At 40.7% G+C, this 17,771-nt stretch overlaps 1 protein-coding gene across 1 annotated transcript in view; it reads right to left on the bottom strand.

The window, feature by feature from the left end:
- The window catches only part of LOC128704266 (integrin alpha pat-2), a gene marked incomplete at its 3' end in the record, with an annotated part of 181,218 nt that overhangs the window by 155,065 nt on the left and 8,382 nt on the right, over positions 1-17,771 (bottom strand). The window contains 1 exon segment of the mRNA XM_070089611.1: positions 3,551-3,762. Coding sequence (XP_069945712.1) covers positions 3,551-3,753 — 203 coding nt within the window.

Here is a 17,771-nt window from a genome sequence, read left to right as displayed (position 1 = left end):
CATATACATTCACCAGGTGTTAGATAACACTACATGGTTAAAGGCGAAAATTTAAGCTTTTGCAACACAATCGTAACAATATATTATGGCTGTGTAACGTTCCTTATTTTCTCAACTATTAAAAAGTGTTTTTTATTTATTAAAGAAATGTTTAAGAGTTCCAAAATCTTTATTGATAAATATTTTCAAATAGCAAGAATAACACTGTGTGAATGGCTTAAGGTATTGTGTTGACAAGCGTGACCAGTCTGGTGCCAGTCTGGTGCCAGTTGTGGGGATAAAACTGTTTTGATAAAAATGTTTTGTTGGTGGTGGGGCCATTTTTATGTGGGAAATGGAATTATGTGGACGACTCGTAGTACCATCTGTGAGAGAGTTATCCTGTGGCACCATCATCATGTGGTATGTAGAGTTATGTTGATGCCTGGTAGTGCCATCCAGTGGCACCATCATTATGTGGGATGTAGAATTATGTTGATGCCTGGTAGTGCCATCCAGTGGCACCATCATCATGTGGGATATAGAGTTATGTTGATGCCCGGAGTGCCATCCCGTGGCACCATCATTATGTAGGATGTAGAATTATGTTGATGCCTTGTAGTGCCATCCAGTGGCACCATTATCATGTGGGATGTAGTTATATTGATGCCTGGTAGTGCCATCCCGTGGCACAATCATCATGTGGGATGTAGAGTTGTGTTGATGTCCGGTAGTGCCATCTATGAGCAATGTGACATGTGTGACAACCTGTTTAAAATGACCTGTTTGTAAATACTGGAGCAGAGGTTTGCTATGTTAAAATTAATTGTGATCACAGTGCTTCATTCCATCTCTTGGCTCTCATTTTATTATTGTTCAATTTTTCTCACATTTTTCTCCTGTGGCCTCTTGTTGTCTTTCTTCAAGGTGTAAATATTTGCTTTTCTATTTTCCTCCTATCCTTTTATGACCTTACGTATACTTATCTCTCGAGTTTTTCCACCTGGTGTCTGTGGTTTCCATGACAAGTTTGTCGCTTACTTTATTCAAGAGCTTGAGTTAGCTGTGTCACCTGAGCGGCTAGTTTACTGCGCATCCGCAGCTCATCCTGTGAGCGGTAGCGCAATAAGAAGGGATTACAAAGGTCTCACTGGGTCTTCATCAGATCCCACCGAGCAGTTATTACGGTCAACTCACATTACGATTTCTACCTATATCTAATGAGCACAATAGAGTATGGAGTTGCAGTATTCTTAACTTACTAAACATTAGTTATTACTGTGTTGCCGCCACTTTAAAAAACAATTCATTCATCTAGTTGACGCAAAATGTGGATACAACCTCAAGATTTCAGATATTATTAACAATGAAAGTGTTTCTGAAAGGTTGTATGTTTGTACACTTTAATATGTATTGTTCCATTGTATGACGCTGTCTCTGTCCACACACCAGTGTATGACACTGTCTGTCCACACACCAGTGTATGACACTGTCTGTCCACACACCAGTGTATGACACTGTCTCTGTACACACACCAGTGTATGACACTGTCTGTCCACACACCAGTGTATGACACTGTCTGTCCACACACCAGTGTATGACACTGTCTGTCCACACACCAGTGTATGGCCCTGTCTGTCCACACACCAGTGTATGACACTGTCTCTGTCCACAAACCAGTGTATGACACTGTCCACACACCAGAGTATGACACTGTCTCTGTCCACACACCAGTGTATGACACTGTCTCTGTCCATACACCAGTGTATGACACTGTCTCTGTCCACACACCAGTGTATGACACTGTCTCTGCCACATATTTCGCATTTTATGTCACTAACATCTCTATACAAACCGTATTGCCAGAGGTCCTTATAACATAGTTTTACTCTAGCAGTAACAATAGTATTACCAGAGATACTTATAGCCTAGCCTTAGTCTAATAGTATCAACAGTACTGCCAGATACACTTATAACCTAATCTTAGTCTAGCAGTAGCAACAGTATGCAAGAGATACTTATAATCTAGCCTTAGTCTAGCAGTAACAACAGTACTGCAACAGATATAACATAGCCTTAGTTTATCAGTAGCAACAGGTTTGCCAGAGATACTTATAGTTTAGCAGTAACAACATCTGGTAGTCTATTGACCTTGTTACTTTCTCCATAGATATGTTTAACTTTGACCCCTTCATTAATAATTAGTATATGTCTGTGCCTAGCTTCATACACAAGCATGGTAACAACATTTAGGTCTCAGGATATTTAAAGTAATGAGGACAGTGAGTTACAATTAAATTGTCCGAAGTCGGAGTTTCCACAAGCTGGAGAGTAACAAGTATGTTATGGACCTCAGTTTGTAAGGTGGAAGTCCAGTTATTAATTCTAATACGTTTCTGTATTATAGTACCATCAGAATGATTTACGATAACAGCACTTCCCGCCCTCCTACTGTCTGGGAGCCATCAGCGTATCCTGTGTGATATTTTTTTTTTGTCTTCAGGTCGTGGATTTGTCTAGAGCACAGAATTTAAATGAGGATTGTGCGTGATTAGTTTCATGGGAGGGTAGGTGGGCATAGAGATATCAAAAGCTTTTATCTACCAAGCTGGAAAAAGAGTTGTGTCTTAACATGATGCAGTTCATGTAGTCCAAACCTTTCAATGTATGTGGCTGTTATTTGAATCCACCTTGATTCCCTTGTCCCATGAATTGTATGTTCTACAAATTCTCTAGAGACAACATTGTTCTGATCACCACGCAGCAGCTTCAGTCCTATCATGACAATGATTTTACGTATTCTATGAGCAACACTAGGTGTACCTAATTTCTTCCTCACTTGATGGGTGAAGAACTTGAGTGCCCACTTTTCTATGGCACGAGATTCTCTGACACAACTGAGACAAAGCAGTATCAAGACGCAAATTCCGTTTATTTGAGGGACTTCTGGGTCTCCGTGAAACTGGTGATACCACCTTCAGCTTCAGTTTACGTGTAGCCACGTAAGTGAAGTCCTGCACTCTCTGCTTGCCGTCAGTCCAGGATGGTATGGCGACAACATCTACTTGATTTTGGCTGCCAACGAGTCTGCCTAGCGAGGGTTCCTTTAGCAATGGGCACCAGACTATGGTGAGAGGGAGAGAGCTTACCTAAATTTAGAAGAGTTAGAAAGATGGTGCAAATAAGGTTTTGAAAAAGAACTTAGAGCATCCAGCAGGCATGTTTGAGCGTTATAGACAGTGTTAGAGAGTACTGAATGAAAACAAGTGACTAATAGACTTTGACAAGCTGTTGGAGTGCAAGCATAACAATATATATATATATATATATATATATATATATATATATATATATATATATATATATATATATATATATATATATATATATATATATATATATATATATACATATATATATATATATATATATACATATATATATATATATATATATATATATATATATATATATATATATATATATATATATATATATATGTGTGTGTGTAAAATATGTATACACACACACACACACACACACACACACACACACACACAAAACAACTTGCCTCTTCTCTCCTTGCTGGTCTTGCCACAGAGTCACACTGTACCCATAGTAAGAGTCGTTGGGTCCGGTCATCACCCTGGCCAGCTTTGTGTTGATGTTGTAACCTGAAACCTGACCATCTTGGTGGATCATCACCATCATCACAACCACAGTCAGCGTCCTGGTCAGCATGTTTGCCTGTGTTGTCGTCACTGGCCTCAGCATCACACTCTACTGAGGATGGAAACATTGACCATAATCTTCGTCTGCACTTTTTTTTATGTTAAAAAAGGAATTTCTTTTCAATTATATGTATTTTCCTTGAGTTACAGAACCTTTTTTTTTGTGTATGTAAAGTGTCCCGCGGCTCGGTTGGTAGCACACTCAGCTCATGTACTGAGTGTCTGTGGTTCGAGCCCTTAGCTGGGTGGAAATGTTGGATATGTTTCCTTACGTCTGCTGCCCCTGTTCACCTAACAGTAAGTAGGTACCTGAATGTTCGTCTGACTGTTGTGGGTGGGGTCCAGGGGGTGGGCTTTGTAATGAGCTGAGGCAAGATATCAGATCTGGGCTGTAAAATTGATCCGTACAAAATAAAAAAAAAAAAGTTGTGTTTGATGTGATATACGTACTTACAGCACCTGCCTCGTCTTGAAACAATGTGTTATGTTTTCCTCTACCTTTTCTTTAGTTCATTCCACCTGCAGCCCCGAGTGGGCAAAATTACATATCCCGATATCGCTGTGTTACATTTCCATCATTCTCTGTTATGTATAAACCTCCTTCCTTCTTCTTTCATCTCAAACCACCTTCTCACATTATTTATTTTATTATTATGTTGTAGCTCATGATCCAATCCAGCCTCCAGCTGAAGCATCATGTGTCATCAGTCAATAAACTGCCAGGGGCATGAAAACAATTTCAACATAGACGTGAATGCTTTTATATTCTGCTACTGTAATACAAGCTCCACCCCAAACAATTTCAAGCCTCACCTGTTAAGATAAGATTTTGTTCGGATTTCTAACCCCAGAGAGCCACCCAGGATAACCCAAGAAAGTCAGTGAGTCATCGAGGACTGTCTGTCATATTTCCACTGGGTTCCTTCAATCTTATACACCAGGGTGCGACCCACACCAGTCGATTAACATCCAGGTACCTACTTCCCTGCTAGGTGAACAGGGACAGCAGGTGTAAGGAAACACGCCCAATGTTTCCACCCTGCCGAGGATCGAACCTTAGACACTCAGTGTGTGATGCGAGAACTTTGACGACCTGGCCACAGGACACCACCTGTTCTCTGGCTAATTAATCAGGAGTAGCTGAGGAATTTATATATAAGGAACTAATGTGAACTAGACAGGTATACAATAATGTGAACTAAACTAAAAGCATTGGACTCCAAAAAATGATTGAGGCTACGAAACAAAAGTACCCCTAGCTCACATAATCAATTTGTCTATCTCCTCCAAAGCCGTGCCCAGGGAGCTCAGTCAACCAGGATAACCCCTAGTTTTAAGATAACAGTTGATCAAATGCCAGTTAGTGTAGGTCTGTTAATATCATAAATAACAGATATGTTTTCAGAAAAGACGTTTACTGGGACAACTTTTCAATATGTTAAGATGTATATGAGGTCATGCGGGGGATACAAATTGTGCACATGTATGTACAGCCTGTCAATAATCCTGAAGAAAACGGTAAATTACTGGGTAGTTAAATATCCTAATGACAATAATATCTTAACACAGTTACCAATCAGGATTATTCAAGGGATACCTCCTTAATTAACCTGATTGATTAAATAAGAACTTATATCAGTATCGAAAGGGTATTCCAAAGGGATAGTTACATTAGATCTACAAAAGGCATTTAAAACATCGAACTATATCATTATATTAATGATATACCATACGGACAAGGAGATGAGCTTCATAATGATCCAGGTTCTGGAGTTGAACACTTACCAGGGCTGAGGGACTGACCACCTGAAACTTCGTTCCTCAAGGGACTGGTCACCTCATCTACCTCTCCCCTACTTCTGCTGTCTCTGTTATTTAAGTCACCTCTGTATTTCGACTGGAGAAATCTGCCAAGCAGGCGAAACATCTTGGCAGTAGATATCAAATTGCTGTAGTGTGTCTTACTCATCTACAGTGAAGCATAGTGTGCTACATAAGAAACTGCAAGGTATCGGCATAGTCTCTGTAGACTGAATAATAGGAAATATATTGTCGCGATCAATAACAGTATCAGAACTCCTGTTGATAACACATGCAGTGCCACTAAGAAGTATCGCAGGCCCCTAACTCTTCTTGTGTTAGGTTAATGACATCCTATTAGTGTTAGATGTAAACTAGAAGTGTATACTGATAACAATTCTTAGTGCCAGGAAGCGAAAGCGTAGAAGGTATAGCCTAAGTACTATGGCTGGTAACAGCCTCACAGAAAACTGTTAGGACATAAAAGAAACTGTCGAATCACTTATGAAAAACAGATGTCACACTATTTGGCTCTAGAGATAAACTGAAAAGGATAAATAAATTCGATATACTGTGTAAGGGAAGAATCCATCTGAAATATATGGTAATGATCATGTGATCCATGCATGTCAGGGGAATTCGAAGTAAATAATGTAGCAAATAAACGACAACTGCCACATCACAGCTCCTGTACAGACTCGGTGCTGTCCTGCTCAATATAAATTACATTAACTGAAAATGCTTAAATGTATACAAAATGTCTGACAACCTGTGTCCAGAAAATCTTGCTGTACATTTTGTCAAAGTTAAGAACCAAAACCAGTATGGCGCTAGAGTAAGTGAACACAATTTAACTAAGGCCACTGTAGGCGGCCAGACCTCTAACACCTTCAGTTACATAGTTATAAACGACGTGAACGGGTGACCTGATCATAAAAAAAACTGATTATGTCGTAGCCAGTCATTGAATAATATAATTTAAGAATAAAACCGAAGTATATCTGATGAATGATGGTGCAAAAGGGAAGAATAGTGTTTTTTTGCATTATTTAAAAAATCGAATTTATTTTTGAATATACGAAATCCTTCTTATGTTGATGTACTTCCAATTACATCATTATGACTAAAGTATATTCATATGTCTCTCATAATTAAGGAACTTGTGCAAAATTCGGGTATCTTTATTCTGGAAACGTTTCACCAGGCTAGATTCAAACCCCACCCGTTCCCTGATGTATCTGCAATCGTGTTATTACGATTTCGTGAGTCGTACGTCCTCACCTTCGGTACTGTTTCAATGGTCCGCCAGTCTATTTGCGAAATATTCCTACTGCCCTTTCAGCACTGACGAAGACGCAGGTGCAGCACCTGGGTCTCATTGTGTTGAAAACGTTTCGCCCACCAGGTGCTTTATCGAGACAATACAGAGGTTAATTAAAGGTATTGAACACGATGAGAGCAGCGTTTGCTTTCTCAAGTTTCAACACAAATAAAAGATTAAAAAAAAATTGGGAAACATGACAAGTAAAAAATATTCAAATAACAGTCTTAAAATTTCCTCTAAAAAAGGGACATCAGCATTGAAGGTTTGAAGCCGATCAGAAGAGGCATTCACATGCCATTTCATGAAAACCAGTATTCCAATTTTCCCAATTTATTGAATATATTTGGCGCCTACACTGCCCAAAACAATGCCGAATTTTCCTGTAAGATACACCGGCGTTAAAACTCTGAAGATGATCTGTAAACTGGGACTTGCAAGTCTGAGAGGGAGAAAGAAAGAGAGAGAGAGAAAGAGAGAGAGAGAGAGAGAGAGAGAGAGAGAGAGAGAGAGAGAGAGAGAGAGAGAGAGAGAGAGAGAGAGAGAGAGAGAGAGAGAGAGAGAGAGAGAGAGAGAGAGACAGACAGACAGACAGACAGAGCAGAGGACTTTTAAAGTCCACACTGAGGTTATCAGTCGAGAAGAACAACCTATTTCTACCTAGAATGCGGACCATCATACATTATCAAGATGGTCGAGGCAGGGAGAGTCAGTCAGAAGACTCCCCGTCCACCACTCCCTCCGGCATGAAACAGGGAGACACATGGGACATACAATATACCAAAACAATGACACGGAGTGAACACGAGATCCAGAAGTGGAAGTAAGGGGTAGGCTACAAGTACCTTAACTTAGGTTACACTACTGGTACCCACACAGTTGAGTGTACTACTGGTACCCACACAGCAGAGTGTACTACTGGTACCCACACAGTTGAGTGTACTACTGATACCCACACACTTGAGTGTACTACTGGTACCCACACAGTTGAGTGTACTACTGGTACCCACACAGTTGAGTGTACTACTGGTACCCACACAGTTGAGTGTACTACTGGTACCCACACACTTGAGTGTACTACTGGTACCCACACAGTTGAGTGTACTACTGGTACCCACACACTTGAGTGTACTACTGGTACCCACACAGTTGAGTGTACTACTGGTACCCACACACTTGAGTGTACTACTGGTACCCACACAGTTGAGTGTACTACTGGTACCCACACACTTGAGTGTACTACTGGTACCCACACAGTTGAGTGTACTACTGGTACCCACACACTTGAGTGTACTACTGGTACCCACACAGTTGAGTGTACTACTGGTACCCACACAGTTGAGTGTACTACTGGTACTCACACAGCAGAGTGTACTACTGGTACCCACACAGTTGAGTGTACTACTGGTACCCACACAGCAGAGTGTACTACTGGTACCCACACAGCAGAGTGTACTACTGGTACCCACACAGTTGAGTGTACTACTGGTACCCACACAGCAGAGTGTACTACTGGTACCCACACAGTTGAGTGTACTACTGGTACCCACACAGTTGAGTGTTCTACTGGTACCCACACACTTGAGTGTACTACTGGTACCCACACAGTTGAGTGTACTACTGGTACCCACACAGTTGAGTGTACGACTGGTACCCACACAGCAGAGTGCACTACTGGTACCCACACAGCAGAGTGTACTACTGGTACCCACACAGTTGAGTGTACTACTGGTACCCACACAGCAGAGTGTACTACTGGTACCCACACAGTTGAGTGTACTACTGGTACCCACACAGTTGAGTGTTCTACTGGTACCCACACACTTGAGTGTACTACTGGTACCCACACAGTTGAGTGTACTACTGGTACACACACAGTTGAGTGTACTACTGGTACCCACACAGCAGAGTGTACTACTGGTACCCACACAGTTGAGTGTACTACTGGTACCCACACAGCAGAGTGTACTACTCGTATCCACACAGTTGAGTGTACTACTGGTACCCACACAGTTGAGTGTTCTACTTGTACCCACACACTTGAGTGTACTACTGGTACCCACACAGTTGAGTGTACTACTGGTACCCACACAGTTGAGTGTTCTACTGGTACACACACAGTTGAGTGTACTACTGGTACCCAAACAGCAGAGTGTACTACTGGTACCCACACAGTTGATTGTACTACTGGTACACACACAGTTGAGTATTCTACTGGTACCCACACAGTTGAGTGTACTACTGGTACCCATAAGTTGAGTGTTCTACTGGTACACACACAGTTGAGTGTACTACTGGTACCCACACAGTTGAGTGTACTACTGGTACCCACACAGTTGAGTGTACTACTGGTACACACACAGTTGAGTGTACTACTGGTACCCACACAGTTGAGTGTACTACTGGTACCCACACAGTTGAGTGTACTACTGGTACCCACACAGTTGAGTGTACTACTGGTACCCACACAGCAGAGTGTACTACTGGTACCCACACAGTTGAGTGTACTACTGGTACCCACACAGCTGAGTGTACTACTGTACCCACACAGCTGAGTGTACTGCTGGTACCCACACAGCTGAGTGTACTGCTGGTACCCACACAGCTGAGTGTACTACTGGTATCCACACAGCTGAGTGTACTACTGGTATCCACACAGCTGAGTGTACTACTGGTATCCACACAGCTGAGTGTACTACTGGTACCCACACAGCTGAGTGTACTACTGGTACCCACACAGCTGAGTGTACTACTGGTACCCACACAGCTGAGTGTACTACTGGTACCCACACAGCTGAGTGTACTACTGGTACCCACACAGCTGAGTGTACTACTGGTACCCACACAGCTGAGTGTACCACTGGTACCCACACAGCAGAGTGTACTACTGGTACTCACACAGCTGAGTGTACCACTGGTACCCACACAGCTGAGTGTACTACTGGTACCCACACAGCTGAGTGTACCACTGGTACCCACACAGCCGAGTGTACTACTGGTACTCACACAGCTGAGTGTACTACTGGTACCCACACAGCTGAGTGTACCACTGGTACCCACACAGCCGAGTGTACTACTGGTACTCACACAGCTGAGTGTACTGCTGGTACCCACACAGCTGAGTGTACTGCTGGTACCCACACAGCTGAGTGTACTGCTGGTACCCACACAGCTGAGTGTACTACTGGTACCCACACAGCTGAGTGTACTGCTGGTACCCACACAGCTGAGTGTACTGCTGGTACCCACACAGCTGAGTGTACTGCTGGTACCCACACAGCTGAGTGTACTGCTGGTACCCACACAGCTGAGTGTACTACTGGTACCCACACAGCTGAGTGTACTGCTGGTACCCACACAGCTGAGTGTACTGCTGGTACCCACACAGCTGAGTGTACTGCTGGTACCCACACAGCTGAGTGTACTGCTGGTACCCACACAGCTGAGTGTACTGCTGGTACCCACACAGCTGAGTGTACTGCTGGTACCCACACAGCTGAGTGTACTACTGGTACCCACACAGCTGAGTGTACTACTGGTACCCACACAGCTGAGTGTACTACTGGTACCCACACAGCTGAGTGTACTGCTGGTACCCACACAGTTGAGTGTACTGCTGGTACCCACACAGCTGAGTGTACTGCTGGTACCCACACAGCTGAGTGTACTGCTGGTACCCACACAGCTGAGTGTACTACTGGTACCCACACAGATGAGTGTACTACTGGTACCCACACAGCTGAGTGTACTACTGGTACCCACACATCTGAGTGTACTGCTGGTACCCACACAGCTGAGTGTACTGCTGGTACCCACACAGCTGAGTGTACTGCTGGTACCCACACAGCTGAGTGTACTGCTGGTACCCACACAGCTGAGTGTACTACTGGTACCCACACAGCTGAGTGTACTACTGGTACCCACACAGCTGAGTGTACTGCTGGTACCCACACAGCTGAGTGTACTGCTGGTACCCACACAGCTGAGTGTACTGCTGGTACCCACACAGCTGAGTGTACTGCTGGTACCCACACAGCTGAGTGTACTACTGGTACCCACACAGCTGAGTGTACTACTGGTACCCACACAGCTGAGTGTACTGCTGGTACCCACACAGCTGAGTGTACTACTGGTACCCACACAGCTGAGTGTACTACTGGTACCCACACAGCTGAGTGTACTACTGGTACCCACACAGCTGAGTGTACTACTGGTACCCACACAGCTGGCTCTACTTCTTGATACTGCGAGGCAGGTGGACGCGCAGTACTGCCACTTCAACATCTGCTTCCATCACTACGTCCTGATGAAGTTACTGAACAAACATCAGTAATCCGTTGATACCACTTTACCCCCGGCGTAGTTATCTATGTTTGCAAAGTGTTGGTCCAGCTAAATGCTTAATGGTATTATTGTCTTTGTCCTGACAGTTTCATTGGATAGTTTCTTCCGTTCTGGTATAATTTTTGCCCCAGCAAAAACAAAAGTTTTAAACACGTTCTTATTGCGTGTCTCGCTTCGGAGTTTCATTTCATGGTTTAGGATTATTCATTCGTTTTGCGAAGTTCGACCTTTTAAAAATATTTGAGTTTATGAAAACCATTCAATTTTTTTTAAGGTATGTGTGAGACCTCCTCGTAGCCTCCATCTGCCGAGAGAATGTTTTGAGTCTTTCTCTTGTTTCCTCTTGTTTCATCTTGTTTCGTTATGCTTCGTCATATTTCGTCTTGATTCGTCATGTTTCCTCTTGTTTAGTCATATTTTGTCATGTTTCCTCTTGTTTCATCTTGTTTCGTCATGTTTTTGTCATGCTTCGTCTTGTTTGTCATGTTTCGTCATGTTTCGTCATGTTTCGTCTTGTTTCGTGATGATTCGTAATATTTCATCTTGTTTCGTCATGTTTCGTCTTGTTTCGTGATGTTTCATCTTGTTTCGTCATGTTTCCTCTTGTTTAATCTTGTTTCGTCATGTTTCGACTTGTGTCCCCATGTTTCGTCTTGTTTCGTGATGTTTCATCTTATTTCGTCATGTTTCGTCATGTTTTCTCTTGTTTAATCTTGTTTCGCCATGTTTTGTCTTGTTTCGGTTAGTATTCATGTTTTTGACTGGTGCACTCACATTGTACTTGTCTGCCTTGAAACTTATCTTCCACGTCTCCGATGAGTAAGAGAGAGAGAGAGAGAATAAAGATAAAAATATAGTATAGAGAGTAAACATCAGGGTTCTAGACATCGCGAGCTGGAAAAACAGGTAATCAACAGTTTAAACAGAAATTTGCATGGGACTCAACCTGCTTACAAATCAACTGAATATCGACATTTTCCGTCGTGTCTCCACAACACACACACACACACACACACACACACATCCTGCTCTCGTCTGGTCACTCATGATATATTTAGTTGCATTATCTTGAGCGACTCATCCGGTAGCTTGGCGCCTGGACTTCGCTCACTCGTTGTTATCAAGCCTTCAGCATTGCTTCGAAGGTCAAGATGTAAGAATGGAGGGAATAGGGAAGGGGGAGGCAGAATGCAAAGTACGAGGGGCAAGGAAGCAGTGCAATGTGCAAGATGTTAGAATTCAATGTACACGGTGCAAGATTTCAAGATGTTAGGGTACAATGTACACGGTGTAAGAGTGTAAGATGTTAGGGTACAAAATACAAGGTGCAAGAGTACAAGAGGTTAGGGTACAATGTACACGGTGCCAGAGTACCAGCGTCCTGTCCTCTACAGACTAGGGATGTATCGGATATCCGTATCCACATCCGCATCCACGGAACATCCACACAAAATTTTTACATCCGCATCTTCATTTTTCTATATGAGGCATCCGCATCCGCGTCTGCATCCGCAATCACGATTAAATAAATATCCGCATCTGCATCCGCATCCGTGCCAAAGAGGAAGTGGCAGATATTATAACCTAAATTACAGAGAACATAAGAACATAAGAAAGGAGGAACACTGCAGCAGGCCTGTTAGCCCATACTAGGCAGGTCCTTCACAAACCATTCCACTAAGCAAATATTTGCCCAACGAAGAGAGCTATCAATATGACAGTTTTCTGAACACCATACATGCTACCCAAAAACGTTTATCCCATATAAAGAAATTAGATCAAATAGAAATGACCCAAAATGGATGAATAATAGGCTCAAATATCTTTTAGGGCATAAGAAAGGAATTTATAGGTGTATCAAAAGAGGTGAGGGTCTTCTTATGAATCAGTATATTGACATTAAGAGAGACGTTAAAAAGGAGATAAGAAAAGCTAAACGGGACTATGAAATTAAAGTTGCTAGGGATTCTAAAACTAACCCAAAAAGTTTTTTCCAGGTCTATAGAACAAAAGTTAGAGATAAGATAGGTCCCCTTAAAAATAACTATGGGCATCTTACTGACAAAGAGAATGAAATGTGCTCGATTTTAAATAATAATTTAAAAAATATCCCAGTAATTAATTTTTATAGTGGGCCTGAAGAAGATAAATTATGTAACATCAGTCACTAGTGAAATGGTTATGAAACAAATAGACCGACTGAAGCAAAATAAGTCGCCGGGACCTGATGAGATTTTTTCAAGGGTTCTTAAGGAATGTAATAAAGTTGGTAGATGTGCAACCTCTGGATATCTTTATTGTAGACGTTTCGCCATCCAATGGCTTTATCAATACAGATTCTAGGACATAATAGAAAGACAGTAGAACTATATACAAAAGATGAGGTAATCAGTCCCTCAGCCTTGGAGTTAGTGTTCATAGCATCGTGGTGGAGGACTGATTACCTAATCTTTTGTGTATAGTTCTACTGTCTTCCTATTATGTCCTAGAATCTGTATTGATAAAGCCACTGGATGGCGAAACGTCTACAATAAAGATATCCAGATGTTGCACATGTGTCTTAACTTTCATATTGTCGGTATTTTATACCTTTCTTGCACAATGTTGGTAGAATTACCGACAATATGTAAAGTAAAAGGACACAAGTGCAACTAATGTGACATTTTATTGTGGCAACGTTTCGCTCTCCAGGAGCTTTGTCAAGCTGTTACAAACAGTACATGGACACACAGGGTATATATAGGCTCAGAGTGAGGTGCAGTACTAGTGGTAGTAGTAGAAGTAGTAGTAGTACCAGTAGTAGTAGTAGTAGTAGTAGTAGTAGTAGTAATACAATATGTAAGAACAATTAACTCGCACAAGTGTAAACTATATAAAAACTATTACTTGGGAAACATAAAAATAGGTTAGACAAATATTTCTATTGGAGACTGGATAGAGAAGGTCTGTTTCAATGTTCACTCTCTGTAATGTGCTTGTGTAGTATTAACAGGAGAGACTATGTGATGGCAGGGTTTACTGTTTTCAGGAGGATTCTTACTAAGACTTCAGAGATGGTGAAGCTGCCTTTGTTTTGTTTAATTGTATTAGAAACAGCTATTAGTGAAGATTCAAGGGACTCGCGTCTGCGGAAATTAGTTTCTTTGATCACTAGTTGGGCGTCCCTGAACTTCATGAGATGATTAGTGGAATTTCGGTGTTGTACACAGGCGTTGTTTAAGTTATCGTTCCTACATGCGTAAATGTGTTCAATGAACACTTTTACGCATGTAGGAACAATCCTGTCAGCCACTGCAACTTCTTGGGATCTTAATACTTGGGAATTCTTCGCTTGCCTAACCCTTGGGCACGACATACTTCCACATTGGACAAATGTGACACCACCTACGACTGCTGCACCTCTCCTGCCTACGGTATATAAGCTACTTCTCCGCGGATATGCTGTATTCTATGCAAGATTGATGGACTGACCACATCGACTCAAGGTTGAGGGACCGATTACCTCATTCTCCTTCTGTTCTTCACGTTTCTCCTTGTATGGACTGATGAAGCCACTGTGTGGCGAAACGTTTCCTCAATAAAGATACCCAAGAGTTGCCTATGTGTCTAATTTATCAACTTGTTCATTCCCTACAAGAATGATGGACTGAACACATTGGTTCGAGGCTGAGGGACTGATTACTTCAAACTCCTCCTCTCCTCATACCTTCCTGCTTTGTATTGGACTGATGAAGCCACTGTGTGGCGAAACGTTTCTTCATTAAAGATTCCTATATATTGCACAAGTGTCTCAGTTCTTAAACTTATCGGATTTCAAAACCATTTATCATAACTCCACCTATTTTGCATACCTTGAGTAATGGTGAAATTGCTGAAATGGTGTTAAACACAAATAAGCATAAACATTGTCACAGTTAGCAGGTTCGAGTCCTGCTGTGGACGTAGAGACAATGTTTGTAAATAATTTCGCCTGTTTGCGAATTGTTAAGCATTACAAATAAGCATGAGAATAGTATTGATGATGTTGATGACATTGTTAACACAGGTGAAAAAGTCCCCATAGAGATGGTCAAAATGTGTGATTAGTTAATTGTTGACCTTGAACAACTTACGGTGAGCAAGAGATTATGGTAATTTACTCAATTAAAGAGAGATTACTTAGACAGAAACCTATGTTAATAAGACGCTTGAAGAAGTCTCCAAAAGAACACAAATGTAACTAATGTGACATTTTATTGTGGCAAAGTTTCGCTCTCCAGGAGTTTCATCAAGCGGCTTGATAAAGCTCCTGGAGAGCGAAACGTTGCCACAATAAAATGTCACATTAGTTGCATTTGTGTCCTTTTACTAAACATACTGTCAGTAATTCTACCAATATTAATACAAGTCTTTAAAAACGCACTCAGTCAATCGTCTGGAGAATCATGTTCCTGATCTGTAATTATCCAATTATTTAATTTATCAACATATTACTCTATAAATAAACTGTAGTAATATTTATAATCCTTATTCATTCTGCAAAATCCTCATCCGCATCCGCGCGGTCGTCAAGATGCGACATCCGCAGATATCCATATCTGCATCCGCATCCACAGAATAAGTAAGACATACTAATACACATCCACATCTGCGTATATCTAAATTTTCACATCCGATACATCCCTACTACAGACAATCGCGGGTAAATACATTTCTTTACATATAACAAAAATTAGACTTTGAGTAATTTTCAATGTATCTGCTTCTGATGTTGGCATTGATATCAAGTGCATCGGAAAAAAGTAAGCCTTTCATTGACCCTAAACGAATGCTTAATTAATATATATATATATATATATATATATATATATATATATATATATATATATATATATATATATATATATATATATATATATATATATATATATATATATATATATATATATATATATATATGTCGTGCCGAATAGGCAGAACTTGCGATCTTGGCTTAAATAGCAACGTTCATCTTGCCATATAGGACAAGTGAAAATTTGTGTATGCAATAATTTCTCCAAAATCATTCTGAACCTAACGAAAAAAATATATTTGATTGTGTTAGTTTAGTACTAAATTACTCTAAACGTATTTAAAATATATTGAGTTGGGTTAGGCTAAAATAAATTGCTCTTGTTATAATAAGGTTAGGTAAGTTTTCTAAGATTCTTTTGGTGCAAAATTAAAAATTTTTACATTTACATTAAAGAAAAAACTATATCTTTTAACGTATAAGAGAAAATTTCAGAAAAGACTTAATTTTAAATGAGTTCTTGCTAATTGACCAGTTTTACATATTCGGCACGACATATATATATATACATATAAAAATATATATATATATATATATATATATATATATATATATATATATATATATATATATATATATATATATATATATAAATATATATATATATATATATATATATATATATATATATATATATATATATATATATATATATATATATATATATGTATATATATTCGTAGTTTGGAAGTTAGGAGGAGGTGCGGGATTACCAAAACTGTTGTCCAGAGGGCTGAGGAAGGGTTGTTGAGGTGGTTCGGACATGTAGAGAGAATGGAGCGAAACAGAGTGACTTCAAGAGTGCATCAGTCTGTAGTGGAAGGAAGGCGGGGTAGGGGTCGGCCTAGGAAAGGTTGGAGGGAGGGGGTAAAGGAGGTTTTGTGTGCGAGGGGCTTGGACTTCCAGCGGGAAGCGTGTTTGATAGGATTGAATGGAGACAAATGGTTTTTAATACTTGACGTGCTGTTGGAGTGTGAGCAAAGTAACATTTATGAAGGGGTTCAGGGAAACCGGCAGGCCGGACTTGAGTCCTGGAGATGGGAAGTACAGTGCCTGCACTCTGAAGGAGGGGTGTTAATGTTGCAGTTTAAAAACTGTAGTGTAAAGCACCCTTCTGGCATATATGCAATAAGATCACAGTAAACAGGTGATTTCAGAATATGCAAAACAACCACTGTGAAAGAATAGAGAAATTCCAAGCGCTTTCGTGACTACTCACATTATCAAGGAACAATTGTTCCTTGATAATGTGAGTAGTCACGAAAGTGCTTGGAATTTCTCTATTCTTTCCCAGTGGTTGTTTTGCATATAAATATATATATATATATATATATATATATATATATATATATATATATATATATATATATATATATATATATATATATATATATTAAGCTGTTTTGCACATACAAGACTGCAGAATAACCAGGCTCTGCATAGCCCATTACTCTGCGTACATGACCTGACAAAAGATACGGGGCTGTACTACGAATAAGGGAGAACTCTATCCAATCGGTCCCAACTTACCTTGAACCTTCATAGTTTGGTAGGTCATCATCACAAGGAAATTTATAAGTTTAATCACTGGGATTTTTTTTTTTTACAGGCTTCAAAGGAAACCTCTGCGGGCAGGGAGGCCTGAGACCCCAAGAAACTGTCTCTCTGCCTTTTCCTCACTTCATAGAGGAGAGTGTAGACCTCAGCCGAATTTTGATTAACATTCGACCAGGATAGTTCTCATCTGTACTTCTGCATGCAAGTA

This window comes from Cherax quadricarinatus, chromosome 2 (assembly GCF_038502225.1).
Source record: "Cherax quadricarinatus isolate ZL_2023a chromosome 2, ASM3850222v1, whole genome shotgun sequence".
In the NCBI taxonomy this organism is placed as follows: Eukaryota; Metazoa; Arthropoda; class Malacostraca; order Decapoda; family Parastacidae; genus Cherax; species Cherax quadricarinatus.
The sequence above is the reverse complement of the archived record's forward strand: the minus strand, read 5'-3'. Positions and strand labels throughout refer to the sequence as shown.